The following is a 21,208-nucleotide window of genomic DNA, read 5'->3' as shown; positions in this document are numbered from 1 at the left end:
CAACGAAGGAGTGGCTTCGTAAGAAGCATTTCAAGGTCCTGGAGTGGCCTAGCCAGTCTCCAAATCTCAACCCCATAGAAAACCTTTGAAGGGAGTTGAAAGCCCGTGTTGCCCAGCGACAGCCCCAAAACATCACTGCTCTAGAGGAGATCTGCATGGAGGAATGGGCCAACATACCAGCAACAGTGTGTGCCAACCTTTTGAAGACTTACAGGAAACGTTTGACCTCTGTCATTGCCAACAAAGGATATATAACAAAGTATTGAGATGAACTTTTGATATTGACCAAATACTTATTTTCCACCATAATTTGCAAATAAATTCTTTCCAAATCAGCCAATGCGATTGTCTGGATTTTTTTTTCTCATTTTGTCTCCCATAGTTGAGGTCTACCTATGATGCCAATTACAGGCCTCTCTCATCTTTTTAAGTGGGAAAACTTACACAATTGGTGGCTGACTAAATACTTTTTTGCCCCACTGTACACACACACACACATATACATATATATACACATATTATTATTATTATACAGTATTTATAAAGCGCCGATAGTTCACTCAGCGCTGTACATTACAAAGGGGGACAGAACAATACCAATAAAATGCAAAACATGAGGGGATCGAGGGCCCTGCTCTTTCGAGCTTACAATCTAGAAATACATACATACATATACACACACACACACACATATATATATTTATACATACATACACACACACACACACACACACACACACACACACACATATATATACATATACACACACACACACACATACATACATACACACACACACACACACACACACACACACACACATATATACACACACATTAATTGAAATATATTGAATATGGCCAAAATTATAGTATTTCAAATATAATTTCAAATTCAGTACATCGATAAGACAACAAATACAAGTTCAAATTCAAATATTTGGGAAGAATATTTTTAAAATATATTTAAAATATATTTTTATTCCATGTGGGCAGGCCATACAAGGATATTCCCCTTTCTCTCCTTCAACCACTGTGCGGTCATTTTTGCTGTGTGCTTTGGGTCATTGTCATGATGGAAGGTAAACCTTCTTCCCACTGACAACATACTGGCTGAGGGCAGCAGATTTTTCTCAAGAATTTGATGGTATTTTGCCCCATCAGTTTTTCATTCTATCATGACAAGTGCTCCTGTCTCCCGTGCAGAGAAACACCCCATAATAGGATATTACCACCTCCATGCTTTACTGTAGGAATGGCGTGATTTGGATGGTGAGCTGTATTGGATTTCCACCAGACATATCATTTAGTGTTGAGGCCAAATAATTCAATTTTAGTCTCATCTGGCCAGAACACCTTTTTCTATGTAGCTTCAGAATCTTCAAGGTGCATTTTGGCAAAGCTCAATCATGACTGCATGTGGCCTTTCTTGAGGAGTGGCTTTTTTCTTGCAACCCTCCCATACAAGCCATATTTGTAGAGAATTTGTGATATTGTTGTCACATGCACACAATGGCCACTATTTGTCATAAATTCCTGCAACTGCTTCAGAGTTGCTGTAGGCCTCTTGGTAGCCTCTCTGACCAGTTTCCTCCTTGCTCTTTTATCCAGTTTGGAGCAATGTCCAGATCCAGGGAGGGTCTGTGTTATACCAAATACCTTCCACTACTTAATAATAGACTTCAGTGTGCTTCTAGGCATTGATAAAGCATTTGAATGTACCCGTCTCCTGATTTGTGCCTTTCCACAACTTTATCCTGGAGATCTTTTGACACTGCATTGCCACCAATAGTTGATTTGTTGCTTCAGGAACTGCACTACAAGGGACTGAAATGCTCCAGGAAAGCTCTTTTCATGCTGAGCTAAACTTGACCACAGCTGATCACAGTTGAAAGTCAAATGGCTTTGTGTGCCATTGAGAAGGTGATTAGCTACACTATATTGCCAAAAGTACAGGGACACCTGCTTTTACACGTACATGAACTTTAATGGCATCCCAGTCTTAGTCCATAGGGTAAAATATTGAGTCGGTCGCTTCAACTCTTCTGGGAAGGCTGTCCACAAGGTTTAGGAGAGTGTCTATGGGAATGTTTGATGTTGGACAAGAAGGTCTGGCACACAGTCTCTGCTCTAATACATCCCAAAGGTGTTCTGTCGGGTTGAAGCCAGACTCTACAAACTTTAGACTTGGCACAATACAGTCAGGCAAGCACCGTTCTCCTGGCAACCACCAAACCCAGAAACATCCATCAGATTGCCAGACAGAGAAGCGTGATTCATCACTCCAGAGAACTTTGCTATAATACCATTAACAGTGGAATATTTAGTAGACAGGAAATGTCACGGATGGACTTATTGCACAGGTGGCAACCTATCACGGTACCACGCTTAAATTCACGGAGCTCCTGAGAGCGACCCATTCTTTTATAAATGTTTGTAGAAGCAGTCTGCATGCCTAGGTACTTGATTTAATATACCTGGGGCCATGGAGGTGATTGGAACACCTGAATCCAATGATTTGGAGGGGCGCCCCAATACTTTCAGCAATATAGTGTATCTGGCATGGGATGCTTCACAAATTTAGATTTTTTTCCATTTCTTTGAAGCTAACTTTTACTAAATGGAAAATATATTATGAATTCCGCAGCACACTGTAAGGTGTATGATATATTGTTCCTAAGGTAGCCCTGGAAGTAACAATTATTATTATTATACAGGATTTATATAGCGCCAACAGTTTGCTCAGCATTTTACAATATAACAGGAGACAATACAGCAACAATACAGTTCAATTCAAGAGGGATAGGAGGGCCCTGCTCCTTGGAGCTTACAATCTAAGATTTTGTTGTTATTTTTTCGCTCTGTGAATTCAATAACTGGTTAAGCCTGATAGATAACCTCTATGGCATCATCAAGAATTGGAACCATGTGTAACCCATAATCTTGTATGTGTAAGTGTATACTTGCAATCAGAGGACTGCTCATACTATTCAGCAAATGGTTCAAAAGAATCTGCTCAGTTTACCTGCAATGATTTGGAGGGTGCCCCAATATATATGATGATTCATTTTTGCTATCATTTGCGACCGATCACTAATAAGTCTCATTATTTTCAAAAGGAAATTGCATTAGCACCCTACAATTTATCTTCTCATGTCACATGCATAACATCACTTTCTTAGCTTCTACAGGTAAAGAAAAAAAGAGAATCGCATATACTCCTAATGAGAAATATCTGTTCCTGTTTGCCTCAACAGAATGTATCAGTATCTTATTTGTTTAAAATTGGAAAAATGTTCTTACAGGTAGCATTAATTTTTTTCTTTAACAATACAAAAGCTAAACACTAAAACATAGCTGAAGTGGAAACACATGCTTATGAACAAACAACAACTATGGCTGGCGGTGAAGCCAAGAAAGTGATGTTATGCCTGTGAAATTCAGGCCATTAGAAGAGCTATTGTAGAGCAGCTGTGGGGTTGGCACTGACAGATGAGAAGTTGAGAAGATCATGAATTTCTCTCCATTTCTCAAATACACTTCACATTCTGAGCAATGCTATTCCTCTCCATCAGCACTCTTCATATGTTTAACAACCACCAATCATAGTCTTAGGACCCCTTGAAAATAACTGGGTTTTGATTTTACCGAAAATTCCCAATCTTGTTGTTCCTCTATCGTAGTAATACAAAGGAGTGCACCTTATTATTATGCAGTAACCTTGAGTAATTCCCTGTAAACCATAACAATACCACAATAAATCCATACCAAAGTGTACATGTAAGGATCATTTCCCAACATAGAGGGTCGAAAAAGTTTTCTCCATCCAAATAGATTTCAGTTGTGCTGAGTTAATGGCAAACGGAACCTGATACTAACTTCTTATTTTTTTATGTTAGAGATTAGATAGCCCTGGTTGCTGTGTTCATTACAAAGCCAAGCAAAATCAAATTCCTCTGAGGGATAAAAAAAAAAATAACTCTGAAGTATTCCTAAAGGCAAAGCTTTTTTTTTTGGTTTTGAACAGAGTGGATATGGATTAGAATACCTGTCAGGTTTTCATTGTTGGTAGAAGGGGTAGCAATGAAAACCTGACGGGTATTCTAATCCATATCCACTCTGTCCAAAACCAATAAAAAAAAAAACTTTGCCTTTAGTAATACTTTAGAGTTACCTTAATTTGCAGGGATTTCCTCTCACTTTCGGTTTTGGCTATGGGACCAGGAGTGAAGGGCAATCTCCCCAATGGGAAACAAAAAAAAAAAAAAAAAACCTGACAGGGATTATAAACCTCCCTTATCCAAAATGAAAAGAAAAAAGTTTTGCCTATAATTTGGCTTTTAAGGATAAGTTAATGTTTCATAACAGGGAAACCTCCCTGCACCGATCCCATGCCGTCACAGAAGGAAGACCTGGGGATTTGAAATCCCTGCGGCTTTCACTCCTCTCAGTGCAAGGATTACAGTACAGGCAAGATAGCTTTTCATTGGTCAGCACCGTCACGGTGCTGACCAGTCAGAAGCAGTCTAGCCTGTACTGTCATCCCTGCAAGGAGAGGAGAGAGAGCCACAAGGATTTCAAATTCCCAGTCCTGTCAAGTGGCTTTCTCTCCTCTCCTTGCAGGGATGACAGTGGGGGCTAGAAAGCTTCTGATTGATCAGCACCAAGCTTTTCCTTCTGTGGCAGTATGCGATCGGTGCAGTTAGGTAGGTTTCATTTGACAGGCCTGGATTCACACAGGAGAAGTGGAGACACCACATACGATTTGGACAGAAATCTCACTAAATTCCTGCTCAAATTGCATGCTATTCTTTGTGGTGCAATTTCATCCATACATTTTGTATTGACGCAAATCACACTGCAAAGTATCAGTACTCAGTATCAGTGAGTATTTTACCGAAAGTATTGGTACTTATACTCGCTGATCAAAAAAAGGAGTATCGGTGCATCCCTAGTTCTAAACACGAATTTGTTTTCACTTTAATGCATTCTCTGCATTTAGGTAAAACCTTGCACTGCCTGCTCCCCCTCCCAAAAACTTCAGGGTCCTTTATTGATTCTGTGCTGTGCCCAGCAGTGAGTCTTCTCTCCCCTCTTACTGTTCTCATTTTGCTGATGGCAACGTAAGCCATTGGCTCCTGCTGCAGTCAATCCAACCCAGTGAGCACAGAGCAGGAAATGGGGCTGAGCTTTGCTGTGTGTGTCTATTGGCACACACAGCCCAGATTGGGAGCACGCCCACACCTCAGCCCCCATAGCCAGTGGCTTGCTATGGGGCACACACAGAAGAGGAGGAGTCAAGATCACAGGCAGGGGACTCCAGAAGAGGAGATTCAGGGCCACCCTATGCAATACCATTGCACAGAGCTGATAAGTATAAATCTGTTTATTATTTTAATTAAAAATAACATTACTTTACAATCACTTTAAAGGGGTAGCAAGGCTGTACCATAAATGGAGTCTAAATATATGAAAGGGTCTATTGACTTGATTGAGTGATAGAAGGGGGAGGAAGGAAAAGGTCTTTAAACTGTGATGATTCTTTGCAGATAACCCATGTGACCATCCCTGCTGTATAGATAGGTTGAAGGAATCAGTTGGATTTTTTTTTTTTTCCATTCATTCTCCTGGATAAAGAACAAAAATCAAAGAGTGTATAGCCAGCTTTAGTTTAAAACCATTAAAAATTCTCAATAAAACGTTTATTGTGAAAAAAAACAAAAACCAGAAATGCAGGTCTAAAAGTATTTGGCCACAGATGGGCAGACTTTAGTTCATATCCCAACCATGGCACTACCTGCCTGCAGTTTGCATGTTCTCCCTTTGCCTCTGTAGGTTTCCTCCAGGTACTCTGGATTTCTCCCACACTTGAAAGACATGCTGGTAAGTTAATCGAATCCTATCTGGTTCTAGTATGTCTATGCATGAATGTGAGTTCGGGTCCTTCGATTGTAAGCTCCTTGAGGGCAGGGCTTGATGTGATTGTATAACATATGTAAAGCACTGCGTACATTGATGGCACTATAGAAGTAAAAGTAATAAATAAGTAAATAATTATTTCCAGTTCTCAGCTGACTTGTTCCAGCACCAGGACCCATTGTCATCCATACCCATTGCTGACAGTGACATATGTAAAATAATCCTGAACTTTTGCTTTTCTTCACAGAAGATTGCAGTATGAAGACCCTCTCACAGAGATACTTTCAAACAAGTTACAAATCCTTCTTGTGCACTATTAAGTGTTTCTGACTGCCTAAGTTGTTTGTTATTACCCTCTAGCACATGAGGAACATCCTAATAAATGCACAAAATTCTTACAAATCAGAAACATGTCTTGCTTTTATGGATCCATTTCTGGCCAGCCCTTGTTTGAACTAGCCCTAGGTCATGGATTTGAACCAGTAATATGTATTCTCAATGGGCATTTGTGCTTGTTAAAGATTCTACAAAACAATGAACTGCCACAGGGGGGATACTGAATATACTCTTGCCAAACATGGCATCTTGTTACTCAGCAGTGGGGCATGGTATTGGCTTATCTTTGACCGGTATCACATAGCTCCTAATCAAAATGATCCATCCTTCGGTGTCACTAAACCCATATAATAAAAAACCTATTAACAAATGCTGTATTACATGCGGTTCATACTCACTCAGTCCCTTTTAGATTTGTTTCTATATTCTGCAAAAAACCTGGCTTATCCCTTATCCTGCTGTTCTCCTTCTCCCCCTTTTGTTCATGTACCCAATGCATTTTGGAATTTTGCAGAGCAGTGTTGGCGGCTTTGCACATGCTCAGTTTTCAGTGAGTTTCTATGCTGAGCATTTCCTCTCTAGCTCACCCGAGAAGCCTATGTGACAACAGAATCACATATATGGGTGTATACACAGTGATAAATGGCAGCCCACACCCTCCCTCCTCCATGCCCACTAACCAGCTAAACACAGTAGGTGTGGGATGTTACATGTAGATTGATGGAGGCTTTACCTCCTTGTGATTCTAAGACACAGGCTGGAGGGGTATGACACAGCCTGTGACTGGCAGAGATCTGCCCACATCATTACTTTTGCCAAAAATAATAAAGATTTGATTTCAAATATATATAACAATTTAAAACAGTGTCTTAGTAATTATTTATGCAGATGCAGATTTATTTTACTCTGTATTCCAAAATCGGTTTCTTTTTTTTTTTTTTTAACATAACCATATGTACCCCATGTAACGTGAAATTATTACATTATATTTCCCTGATGCAGCAAACACTTGGCATGAACCGTTCCTCCAAGAGAATGATAGTGCCAGGGGTATATGTTCAGGACACAGACATACACCTTCTGGACACAAGCCACGTTTTACTACATATTTTCAACCGATACTAGAGATGCGCCAAAACAAAATAACACGGTTGAAGTCTTCAGATGGGGAATGTTTACAGCAAGTTGTACGCTGTAACCTAAGCTTTCAAAGCTTATTGTTCACTATGTGTCCACTTGTTATCCTTGTTTAAACAATGATTGTAGTCTACTGTTCTCATGTACCAAATCAAACAGAACAATCCAGTGTCAGCCTGGACTTCAATGGGACAGCTCAGTTGAGTCCCAAGGTAGAAGGTCATAAGACAAGCCTCAGCTTGCCTTGTTCTTGTACAACGCAATATCAGCCAAATCGCCCTCTGTAATCTGCTCTGCCATTCAACAAAGAAGGAGAGGAGTGATTTTATCCAAACATAAACAATAAGCTTCACTAAAAAACAAAGTTCTGGCACGAAGGGTGCGCTGTAAATAATGTATTTCCAGCTTGGGTTCTGAAACAGGAAATCTATTTAGGGGTTAGCATTATGCTGAAAAGAATCGAGAAAACAAAACTTATATGAATGTTTTACTAGCAGCAAAATATCTGCATTTTCAGAGCCTACACGGAACAAAAAATATATCTTTTTCTAAAGTTAAAACTAAATCTATCACTACCTATGCTGGCTACAAAAGTGTTAAGCATAGATGGGTCGAACCTTGGATGGTTCAGCAGGAACTGGCCCAGATTCAATCCTTCCGTGGGCAGGCTGGTTGTACTGAAGCTGATCCATCCATCAGCTTCAGTACAACCAGCCTATCGGATTATGTTCACTGCCAGTGGATATAGCCACCAGCAGTAATCGTGTTCTGCTGGCAGGGAAAGCTCCCCACTAGCAGAACACAACAGAGCTGCAAGAGGAATTCCCCAATCAACATCAACTGTTAATTAAATGATTTTCTTTTTTTTTCCACCCATACTGGAAGGAAAGAAATTTGTATCATATATGGCTTGCTTTAACCACTTGCTTCCCAAGGACATCCCTGTATATCCCTGAGTTGCAGTGGTTATACCGAGATGATGCCTGCAGCTACAGGCATGTTTGGCTGATTGACGTGGTAACAGCATTACCTACTTTACTAATGTTATCTTTAGCAGTGTGAACAAACCCTACTCCTTTAGTATAACAGCCCCATTATGCTATGTTCTGATTATCACTAGTGATGAACCACTTACCTCCCAAGCTTGTGCTGACATTCCTCTCCTACATGTAAAAATCAACTTTTTGCTTGTGCTAGAAAATTAGAAACCCCAATATATATATATATATATATATATATATATATATATATATATATATATATATATATATTCGATCCAGAGGAAGGCAAAAAACAAACCGCAGCAAAGCATGAGCCAATTTGTTCCTGCAGGGGAAAAAATTCCTTCCTAATCCCCCGACAGGCAAATCGGATATTCCCTGGATCAACTTTACCTATAAAATGTTAGTATCCAGTTATATTCTGTGTATCTAAGAAAGAATCCAGGCCTTTTTTAAAGCAATCCACTGAGCTGACCAGAACCAACTCTTGAGGGAGTCTATTCCACATTTTCACAGCTCTCACTGGGAAGAAACCTTTCCGTGTTTGGAGATTAAATTTCTTTTCCTCCAGACATAAAGAGTACCTCCTTGCCCTCTGTGATGACCTCAGGGTGAATAGCTCTACACCGAGTTCACTATATGAACCACTGATGTGTTTATACATGTTGATCATATCCCCCTTAATCACCTCTTCTCAAGAGAGAATAAATTCAGTTCCTCCATGCCTCTTATCAGTCTGGTTGCCTTTCTCTGCACTCTCACTGAACCTTGGGGTACACCACTGACAACCCTAGATCATTCAGAGTATGAATCATTAACCACTACTTTCTGAATACGATCTTTTAGCCAGTTTTCTATCCATTTACATACAGATTTTTCCAAGCCTGTAGACTTTACCTTACACATTAGCCGTGTGTGGGGAACTGTGTCAAATGCTTTTGCAAAATCCAAGTATAACACGTCCCCTGCCACCCCTCTGTCCAAGTATACCACATCCACTGCCACCCCTCTGTCCAAGGTTTTGCTCACCTCCTCATAAAAAGAAATCAGATTTGTTTGATAACTTCTGTCTTTCATGAATCCATGCTGTCTGTTACTTAAAATATTTTTTCCAGCAAGAACTCATCTATGTGGTCTTTTATTAAACTCTCCAGTATCTTCCCAACTATAGATGTTAAACTAACAGGTCTATAATTACTTGATAAAGATTTTGACTCCTTTTTAAATATTGGCACCACATTGGCCTTACGCCAATCCAGTAGTACTATGCCAGTCAATAAAGAGTCCCTAAAATTAGAGACACCCCCTTATTTAAGCAGAATCTCAGAGAATAAAATTGTGGGCGTTACAATATTTTTTTAATGTTACACAGTATTTGCACGAAGGGTTTTCAAGCAATTTCTGGGGGATAAAATACACTTTAAACAGACTGGGTATTAAAAGTATATACAGCTTTATCCTATTTACCTACATTCATTTTGGTAAGTGAACTACCTCTAGTCATTTAGTAAATCAACCCATTGTCTGTTTGAAAACAGAAAAATGTAGTTTTAAAATAAGGCGCTGCTTAGTTTGTAAAATATAACCAGGTTGAAGAGGTGGATGAGCTTATATGCAAAAATCCCACATTTATACCCAAACTCCAGACAAAGCTAAATACAAAACATGAAACATTATATATGGTTGCGGTTTTACCCAACAATGGATTTGTATTTCTGTTCATTCAGTCCTAATAATCACACAGCTCTGTCATATAGCATAGCAATGTCTGACAAGATAGGGGACCTGTCTTTTCACTACTGCAGTTAAATTACACTGGACAGTAAAAATAGAAGCAGCATACTGAAATGATGTCTATTGTCACAGCTTAACCTCTTTATCTATAGGTTACACCAGAGGGACTTCCTGGTCCCATACATGTAAGCTATGTCCAATTCCTCAATCTTTCTGTACAATGTCACCTTTCTTCACATGTGAATATTGTCCTAGAAGTGCCATATCTCCCATTTGTTGGTATTGTGGATCTGTATGTTTGATCCTTTCAATAAAAAGATTGAAATATATAAAAAAAAAAAAAAAAAAGAAGCAGCAGAAGCAGATTGATACGGCCATCTGTCTGTCACTCTGCTCTCTCTTCCTGTAAGCATGCTTCCTGTTAGCAAATGAGTACTGCAGCACACAGTTGACTGGGCTCTAGCGCCGCTTCTCAATGGCCAATTCTGAGCTCTGGCACACAAGGACAACAATAAGCTGACACCAAGTCAAACTCAAGCGCCAACACGATCTGCATTTAACAAAATGTACTGAGTGCTTTATTAATGAATACAGAATTGCACTGATGTGAGTTCAAACCAGATTAGCTGTAATGTACAGAGGGAGGAGGGTGGCTACACACGGGAGCACAGATTACCATTTACATACATTATTTATTTATTTCAGGTACTTATATAGCGCTGTCAATTTACGCAGCGCTTTACATATATATTATACATTCACATCAGTCCCTAACCCTCAAGGGGCGTACAATCTAAGGTCCCTAACTTACATTCATATACTAGGGCCAATTTAGACAGGATCCAATTAACCTACCAGCATGTCTTTGCAGTGTGGGGGGAAACCCGCACAGGGAAAACATACAAACTCCAGGCAGGTCCTGTCTAAATTGGCCCTAGTATATGAATGTAATTTAGGGACCTACTTTACATGGAAATTAAAAGCATGACAGCTGATAGACAAAAAGCTGTATTTACAGAAAGAATGTAAAATGGGGCTATGAGCTGAATTGAACACCATACACAATTAGAAAATTTAATCCAAAATTAAAACCTTTTTTGGAAAACCCGTCAGTTTTTTTTAGCCATTGGGGAGATTTACTTTCACTTCTTGTCCCATAGTCACAACAGGAAATGATATAAAGTCCCACCAAAGTGAAGGAATATTCCCTAGTTGTTGCCAGAACTAGAGCTCCCATTGGAAGATTTCTATTCCATTACTGTTCTCAGCCCAAAAGTTCTTTCAATTTTGATGATAATGGTAAACAAGACAGACAGAGAGTGAATCTCACTAATGGGGGGCACTGACAGCAATACAAACCTGGCAGATGTTTTGATCCCTCCCCACTCTATCCAAAATGAAAAAAAAAAAATGCCTTTAGTTATACTTTCAGTGCCCATACTGAAAAAAATAAAATGCCTTATAATCTAAAAAGACTGACAATATAGTATAGTAAAATACTGACAACCTATTTGAACACAGTAAAATGATCTATCTAGGCAGACAAAGATGTACAGTATTTTTCCAAGCAACTGATGTAATAAATGTGTTACTATTTAGTGGTCACATCTAAGCAAATATTATGAAGAAGGGACTTACCACTTCCTGAGATGCATATTTTGGATCATCAGGATCTACAGAGCAATAGCAGTAATCAAAGCCAAACTCCAGGAACCGATCTCTGGTGTCCCCACAGCCATCTGCTTTATAGTCCAGCTGAGATAAGCAACAGACATAGTGAGACACGGCCAAATAAAATAGATTTGTACTTGAAAAAATGTAACAGCAAGTGCTATTTGGAACATGGACATCACAGGAATATCATATGGATGGTATCACATGCACATGTGTCAGCTTAGAGCAGTATTAACAAGTGTATAGGTAGACTGACAGGTTGATTTACAATATAGTCAATAAATAATCAATGTTGGAAACAGGGGCGGACTGACAACTCATGGGGCCCCTGTGTCCTTGCCTAAACTCAAAAAAGCCTATGAAAAAAGGTACCAGGGGCATCTCATGGGGCCCCCTACTGACCCTGGGCCCTCGGGCAGTGCCTGAGTTTTCAAGTGGTCAGTCCGCCCCTGGTTGGAAATGGCTATTACTTCTTAGAATGATGTCTTTACAATGTACTATTCACATCTGACAGGTAATCAATCTTCAGTTATTACAATTATTCTTGTTTAAATAACATTTTTATCTGTGTTAGCATGGACAAATTAAAACTAGAAAAATTAAAGTGTTACTAAACCCACAACAGTAAAATCAGTCTGTATAAGCAGTAAAGCATGTTTGTTAATGAAGATGTCCTCCTGCGCTTATATGGATGTCCCAACAAGTTATTAATGAGCTGCTATCACCTGACCTGGCCTTAATAGGTGAAATGACAATTTCCATCAGGATCATGTTAGTAAGACACAAGCAGAAACATCCTCCATAGTGCAAGAACGTTTATTTTGCCAATATAAAGAAATAAGATGTCAATTAGCCCACTCACATTTGCTCCTTCAAAAAACACTTTTAAACATCATGCTATGGGTGTACTGCATGGGTCTGTATAGTGTACCAATATGGTGTCCAACTGGAAGTGCGTCACCGGAGGTTGCGTACTGACGCGTTGCGTCACTCTACCACGTGACTTCATCAGGGTATACATGATCCTGATGGGAATGTGAGCTGTTTATCAGAAAGGACCCTGAGCGTGGTATTGAGGAAAGGAGCTTATGCGGCATCTCCACCTGGATGAGATTATTCTCTTAAGGATCGTGGTGTGATCCTAAAAGGCGAGTTGGCCCTTGTGGTCAGGGTTTGGAGGTGAGGAGGCATTTCTGCCATTTGGAGGAGTATTTTCACAAGAGTGAAGATCACCTGATCACTTGCACGATTTTTTGTGTTATAAAGACCACAGTTATATGTTATTGGACATTATTTGGATTTTTTGTCATTTTTGATTCACATGTGTAGAAGTGTGGTTGTTCCTTCCTTGCAGAATTTCTGTTCGCTATTTATATATTAGCTGGCACTGAACACTGATGTATTGTTTTTTTCCCTTTATTATAATGGATCACATATTAATCACTTCAAGTCCCATATAGGGACAGGGGGAGGTTTGATTTTTTCCAATAGGAAAAAGGGATTCACTATATTTGAAACAGGTTATCCTGTGTATTTCACTTAAGTTGCACTGGATTGGATCTGATAGGATCAGAACACTGTGTGTATTTATTACACTGTATATACAGTGAGGAACAGAGGTATTTGAACACCCTGCGATTTAGCAAGTTCTCCCACTTAGAAATCACGGAGGGGTCTGAATTCATGTTGTAGGTGCATTCCCACTCTGAGAGACAGAATTTAAAAAAAAATTCAGGAAATCACATTGTATGATTTTTGAAGAATTTATTTGTCCTGCACTGCTGAACATAAGTATTTGAACACCTGAGAAAATCAGTGTTAATATTTGGTACAGAAGCCTTTGTTTGCAATTACAGAGGTCAAACGTTTTCTGTAGTTCTTGACCAGGTATGCACACACTGCAACAGGGATTTTGGCCCACTCCTCCACACAGATCTCCTCTAGATCTGTCAGGTTTCGGGGCTGTCGCTGAGCAACACGGAGTTTCAGCTCCCTCCAAAGATGTTCTATTGGATTTAGGTCTGGAGACTGGCTAGGCCAATCCAGAACCTTGATATGCTTCTTACGGAGCCACTCCTTGGTTATCCTGGCTGTGTGCTTCGGGTCGTTGTCATGTTGGAAGACCCATCCACGACCCATCTTCAATGCTCTGACTGAGGGAAGGAGGTTGTTGCTCAAAATCTCACAATAAATGGCCCCATTCATCCTTTCCTTAATACAGTGCTGTCGTCCTGTCCCCTTCGCAGAAAAGCACCCCCAAAGCATGATGTTACCACCCCCATGCTTCACAGTAGGGATGGTGTTCTTGGGATGCAACTCATCCTTCTTTTTCCTCCAAACACGACGAGTGAAGTTTAGACCAAAAAGTTCTACTTTGGTCTCATCTGACCACATGACTTTCTCCCATGCCTCCTCTGGATCATCCAGATGGTCATTGGCAAACTTCAGAAGGGCCTGGACATGTGATGGTTTGAGCAGGGGAACCTTCCGTGCAATGCATGATTTGAAACCATGATGGCGTAGTGTTCTACCGACAGTGACCTTTGAAACTGTGGTCCCAGCTCTCTTCATGTCATTGACCAGCTCCTCCCTTGTAGTTCTGGCCTATTTCCTCACCTTTCTTATCATCCATGATTTCCCAAGAGGTGAGATCTTGCATGGAGCCCCAGTCCGAGGGAGACTGACAGTCGTCTTTAGCCTCTTCCATTTTCTAACAATTGCTCCAACAGTTGATCTCTTTTCACCAAGTTGCTTGGCAATTGCCCAGTAGCCCTTCCCAGCCTTGTGGAGGTCCACAATTTTGTCTCTGGTGTCTTTTGACAGCTCTTTCGTCTTGCCCATGGTAGTAGTTGGCGTCTGACTGACTGTGGGGTAGACAGGTGTCTTTAAAGAGCTCAGACAGGTGCTACTAAGTTAGATTAATGAGTGGAGTAGAGGTGGACATTTTAAAGGCACAGTAACAGGTCTTTGAGAGCCAGAATTCTTGCTGTTTCTTAGGTGTTCAAATACTTATGTTCAGCAGTGCAAGACAAATAAATTCTTTAAAAATCATACAATGTGATTTCGTGAATTTTTTTTTTAATTCTGTCTCTCAGAGTGGGAATGCACCTACAAAAAGAATTTCAGACCCCTCCATGATTTCTAAGTGGGAGAACTTGCAAAATCGCAGGGTGTCCAAATACTTCTGTTCCTCACTGTATTTCATGTATAGTATTTATGTGTGGTAGTAGTACTGTTGTCACATTCTAGTATTATTGTACACACTTATATTTATTAGGATTAGCGCTTCACCATTCATTCATCCAAATACTCATACTGGAACCTAAGGATTAATCCACCACAGTGTGCAAAAAATGTTTGATCCTCCCTTTCTTCTACTGTTCTCAATCCATCTGCTGACAGGACAGAGCCCTGGGGGCAAGCTGTACATGCTAAGTTTGTATTGCTAGAGGGTTTTTTTTTGGGGGAGCGTGCATGTGGTCAGCACAGGGCCAATCAGCACTGTTCAGACAAAGGGTCTGGGGTTATGCAGCCTCACTGGACAATCAGGGGAGAAAGAAAACTCCTCCTACAAGCTTTAACCAGTGCTCTGCTGGACACTGATGAAAGTCACAAGACTACTCTAACTGCTGATGAAAAAAGGTATTTAGCAGTTTATATTATAAAATAACTGCATTTCCATGATGTGTGTACTGTGGGAGACCAGATATAGTGAATACAGGGTCCTGGGTTTAGTATTAAGCCTAATCTTGTGGAATAATGAAGACACCTCTCTTAAGACCCAAATCAGAGATGCGGGGACATTTTTAAATGTTGACTTGGGGAAAAGTTAGAAAAACCTGGAAAAATGTGTGACCATTACCCCAGGGATTAGAAGTTCCTATACTATGCTGGAACTTCATTTAGACAGACTTGAGGTGGGCAAGGGCACTTTTGTTGCCTGCTATTCCATAACTATCACCTATCTCTTCTTAAAGGTTTCCTTGGCACAGATTCACTCTAAAGATGGTCATATACAAATAGATGTGGCAGGAATGTGGGCAGTACTGTGGCTAAATGGTTAGCACTTCCGCCTGGCAGTACTAGGGTCATTGGTTCAAATCCCAGCCACGGCACCACCTGCCTGGAGTTTGCATGTTCTCCCTGTGCCTGCGTGGGTTTCCTCCGGGTACTCCGATTTCCTCTCACATTCCAAAGACATGCTGGTAGGTTAATTGGCTCCTGTCTAAATTGGCCCTAATATGTGTATGTATGAATGTGAGTTATGGACCTTAGATTGTACACCTCTTGAGGGTTAGGGACTGATGTGAATGTACAATACATTTTATATATATATATATATATATATATATATATATATATATATATATATGTATATAGTGCTGTCTCCTAGATTGTAAGCTCGATAGAGCAGGGCCCCCGAACCCCTCGTGTACCGTTTTGTTATTGTATTGTCTCATGTTCTGTCCCCCACTATAATGTACAGTGCTGAGCAAACCTTTCTGGCGCTATATAAATACTGTATAATAATAATAAATTGACGGGGCTATATAAGAACTTGAAATAAATAAAATGTCTTCATCCAGGGATGTCCAAATCTCCTGATGCAGCCATTGGATTCTGACAGCCGGTAACACCAGCTGTCAAATACCTGAACAATGCCTGGATCTGATTTAGCAGGTACTTTCCGCCTGGCTCCTTAAATTTTTCAATCAGGGAATGTTGGGTGGGAGGCAGCCAGTAGGGCCACCCATGGAGAGAGTTTGAGTTGGTTCACCAGGAACTGGCCAAAATGTATGGGCAGCTTTAGTTGTAGAGATGTTTGTCAATGATCAGATGACAGCAGTCTTTCTTTAAACACATGGTGGTCTCTGTGTACAGCAGATTCCTCCAGTACCTTTGTTACCTTGGGGGATATAGTAATAGTCTATAGGCTGAACAATCTAAGCCAGGTGAACGACCTTCTTGTTTGGAGAACTGTATTCTACACCTGAATTCTATCCAGCACTTGCTGAGTTACAGTTGCTCGATATTAAATCTTGCACAGATGTTTCCATTACACAGCTGCTTTGTTCTCTTTATTATTTCAATATGACTAGAGCACTAGAGCAGACTCAGCTACAGGGCCTTCCCTCGCTATAGCTGTGGCTATCATTTACTAACCTTGTAAAACCTCACACAATTGAACAGCTAAAGCCTGCAAATTCAGCATAGCAATACAATGATGTGGTGTAACCAGAGAACACTTGTGTTCCCATATGGCCATGACATATTTTTCTACTTCCATTGGAGGAGGTTCGTTTTCACATCTTAGAGAAAATAAAAAGTGAAGGTGTTCATACAAGCCAGCCTGCAGATGTCATTCTGCATTGGAGGTTATAAAATGAATGTAAAGGCGGTTTTATTCTGGAGCACACGTGTTAAATACAAGGCCAGCGGGCCGAATGTGGCTCACTAGGCCATTTCATGTGTCCCTTCCACCCAGGGCTTTTGTTTTCATCTGGATCGTGGCAGAACTCTGTTCCGCACCCTCCGGCTTTCACCCTCTGCTCCCCGCTTACCACTGTCTTCTGTGCACTGTATGCAAGAACAGCTTTCCTCTCGGGAGCTCTCACAGGTTCCTGCCTGGCCTGCACTCACGGCAGGGACAAGGGAGATGCAGTGATAGGTGGGATGGGGCATCACGTGAAGGCTGCAATGTTATGCCCATCTGGGGACCAATGATCTTGTTGAACGTGAGATAGAGGCGTAAACGCCTACACTATGGGGAGGTACTAGAGCCAGGCTGAGTATTTTTTAAAAGTTGAGATGCGTGGAAGCTTTTTTGTGTGGGGTGGGGGTCAGAGCTGAGGAGGGGTGGAAGTGAGATGTGGTCAGCCTGTGAAAGAGCTGAACCTTGCACACTCCCGAACCCTAAACTGGGTACGAAACACACCCCCGAACCCTGCACTCTGTACGAGACGCACCCCCGAACCCTGCACTCTGTACGAGACGCACCCCCGAACCCTGCACTCTGTACGAGACGCACCCCCGAACCCTGCACTCTGTACGAGATGCACTCCCGAACCCTGCACTCTGTACGAGACGCACTCCCGAACCCTGCACTCTGTACGAGACGCACCCCCGAACTCTGCACTCTATACAAGACGCACCCTCGAACCCTGCACTCTGTACGAGACGCACCCCCGAACCCTGCACTCTGTACGAGACGCACCCCCGAACCCTGCACGCTTTACGAAATGCACCCCCGAACCCTGCACTCTGTACGAAACACCCCCCTGAAACTTGCACTCTGTACGACACACCCCGAAACCTGCACACTGTACGAAACACACACCCCGAACCCTGCACGAAACACACCCCTGAAACCTGAACTCCGTACGAAACACCCCCCCGAACCCTGCACTCTGTACGAAACACACCCCAAACCCTGCACTCTGTACGAAACACACCCCAAACCCTGCACTCTGTACGAAACACCCCCCTGAACCCTGCACTCTGTACGAAACACCCCCCGAACCCTGCACTCTGTATGAAACACACCCCCGAACCCTGCACTCTGTACGAAACACACCCCCGAACCCTGCACTCTGTACGAAACACCCCCCCGAACCCTGCACTCTGTACATAGTGCATCCCTGAACTCTGCACATAACGCACTCCTGGTATTTATTGCCCTTTTAAGAACCTCCCACTGTTGGTGCAATTTGGCCATTACCACCATTTGATGTGGTTCGGCGGTGGGGGGGGGGGGGGGGGGTTGAATTCCTGCACCTATTCTCTGGATACATTTATATAGTCTTACAGATACAATCAGCCCTTTGAGAGCAGCCATAATGCTAATACGGCCCTCGATGAAATTGAGTTTGACATCCCTGATCTAGAGTCTGTAAAAAAAAAAAAAAGTCCTATTGTAACAACCCCACAAAGTTGGGACGCACCTTTTATCTACATAAAAACAATGCAATGAACTGCACATCTCATAAACCCATATTTTATTCACAACAGAAAATGTATCAAATGTTCAGATTGAGAAAGAAAAAAAAAATAATAGATAATTTTAAAAAGATAATTTTGAAGTTGATGGCAGAAATACGTCTCAACAACTTCCTCAAGGTGACACTAGAGATGATGTATACCCATGGTGGCAATGAATCATGTTCATATTATCGAGGTAAACTCACAGAATCACAACTGACAACTACATTTATTCACATCGGATGTGTTTACAGCTAGTTATATGCTGCTGTACGGATACAGTGACTAGGGGTAAACGTGCATCACCCAAAGAGCAAACCATTTACTATGAAGCTGGATTTCCTCTAATGATGCAATAGTACATTTGTTCATCACCATAAAAAGTGTCTGTAGTGTGCAGGCTACAAATTAGCCATTGTTCAGCCTGAAGGATGATTCTCTTTTTTTGGAAAGGGTTAACATCCGGGGCGATCAAAGGGTTAACTGTGTGCTGTTTTACTAAGTGTGCTGTGTTAGTGCTTCACTGTAAGCACACTGCTTTGCATGGATGTGCTGTGCACAGCCATACAAAGCAGTGTGCAGGAGCTGACAGGGAAGAGAACTGTTTTGTTTACAAACAGTTCTCCCCCCTGTCGGAGATGCTCAGCAATCACTGACTGCAACCCGGTGATTGACAGTCGTGCCCACGAATGGCGGTGCAGGTAAGGCTCGCGCGTGCCCCTACCTGGAAATGCAAAATCATGTATATATATATACACATGTGATTTTGCGCACAGCTGCCACCCTGTAGCAGTATTTCTGCTAAAGAACGGCACGAAAGCGGTTAACCTATGTACAGGAGCTTCCAGTAATAAAGACTGGTCACTGCTGTTCTCTCTCCTTGCACAGGGTGACTGGTCTTGCATCCGCCCCTTACTCTAGCTTCCTGCCGTCAGCCTGTAGTGGGTGGAACCTGCTGGGTCCCTCCCACAGCTCTGTTCTCTGCACAGACTATGTACAGCACAGTGGTGGTGTCACAACTATTATTTGGTAATAACTGAGTTACAAAGGTGTTAGAGTGCACACAAAGTGGATTTATATTATTATTATACAGGATTTACAGTTGCAAGAAAAAGTATGTGAACCCCTTGGGATTACGTGGCGTTTTGCATGAATTGGGCATAAAATGTGCTCTGAACGTCATCTAAGTCACAACAACAGAAGAACACAGTCTGCTGAACATAATACTACACAAACATTAGATGTTGCCATGGTTTAATTGCACATAACATGTAAACATTCACAGTGCAGGGAGGAAAAAGTATGTGAGGCCCTAGCTTAATGACTTCTCCCAGAGCTAATTGGAGTCAAGGTTGGCTCACTCCTGGCTCCAATCAGTGTGATGATATTGGATGTGTTGCTGACAGCTGTCCTGCCCTTAAAAAACATACACCTGTTTTGGGTTTACTGGTTTCAATAAGCACTGTCTGATGTGAACCATGCCTCGCAGAAAAGAGCTCCCAGAAGACCTACGATCAAGAATTGTTGACTTGCATGAAGCTGGAAAGGGTTACAAAAGTATCTCCAAAAGCCTTGATGTTCATGTGTCCACAGTAAGACAGACTGACTACAAATGGAGAAAGTTTAGCACTGTTGCTACTCTCCCTAGGCGTGGTCATCCTGTAAAAATGACTGCAAGAGCACAGCGCAGAATGCTGCATGAGGTAAAGAAGAATCCCAGAGTGTCAGCTAAAGACCTACAGAAATCTCTGGCACATGCTAACATTTTTGTTGACACATCTACAATAAGGACAGATGAAACCAAGATTGAGTTGTTTGGGAAGAACACACACCACTATGTGTGGAGAAAAAAAAGGCACAGCACACCAACATCAAAACCTCATCCCCACTGTAAAACATGGCGGAGGGAGCATCATGGTTTGGGGCTGCTTTGCTGCCTCAGGGCCTGGACGGATTGTTGTCATTGATGGGAAAATGAATTCCAGAGTTTATCAAGACATTTTGCAGGAAAACGTACGACCATCTGTCCGCCAACTGAAGCTCGGCAGAGGATGGGTGATGCAACAGGACAATGACCCAAAGCATACAAGTAATTCAACAAAACAATGGCTGCAACAGCACAGAATACGCCTTCTGGAGTGGCCCAGTCAGAGTCCTGACCTCAACCCGATTGAAATGCTGTGGCATGACCTTAAGAGAGCGATTCACACCAGACATCCCAAGAATATTGCTACACTGAAACAGTTTTGTGAAGAGGAGTGGTCCAAAATTACTCCAGATCGTTGTGCAGGTCTGATCTGCAACTACAGGAAACGTTTGGTTGAGGTTATTGCTGCCAAAGGAGGGTCAGCCAGTTATTAAGTCCAAAGGTTCACATACTTTTTCCTCCCTGCACTGTGAATGTTTACATGTTATGTGCAATTAAACCA

General features: G+C 41.6%; 1 protein-coding gene across 3 annotated transcripts in view; it reads right to left on the bottom strand.

The window, feature by feature from the left end:
• Positions 1-21,208, bottom strand: part of STARD9 (StAR related lipid transfer domain containing 9) — a 252,204-nt gene that overhangs the window by 185,436 nt on the left and 45,560 nt on the right. For all 3 annotated transcript variants that reach the window (XM_089686880.1, XM_089686878.1, XM_089686879.1), the window contains exon 3: positions 11,766-11,882. In XM_089686880.1, coding sequence (XP_089543006.1) covers positions 11,766-11,882 — 117 coding nt within the window. The remainder of the gene's footprint in view (positions 1-11,765; positions 11,883-21,208) is intronic.

The sequence above is a fragment of the Staurois parvus genome, unplaced genomic scaffold (genome assembly GCF_062004578.1).
Source record: "Staurois parvus isolate SC_StPar_1 unplaced genomic scaffold, SC_StPar_1.0 ptg000414l, whole genome shotgun sequence".
Classification (NCBI taxonomy): Eukaryota; Metazoa; Chordata; class Amphibia; order Anura; family Ranidae; genus Staurois; species Staurois parvus.
This window is presented reverse-complemented; position numbering and strand designations above follow the sequence as displayed.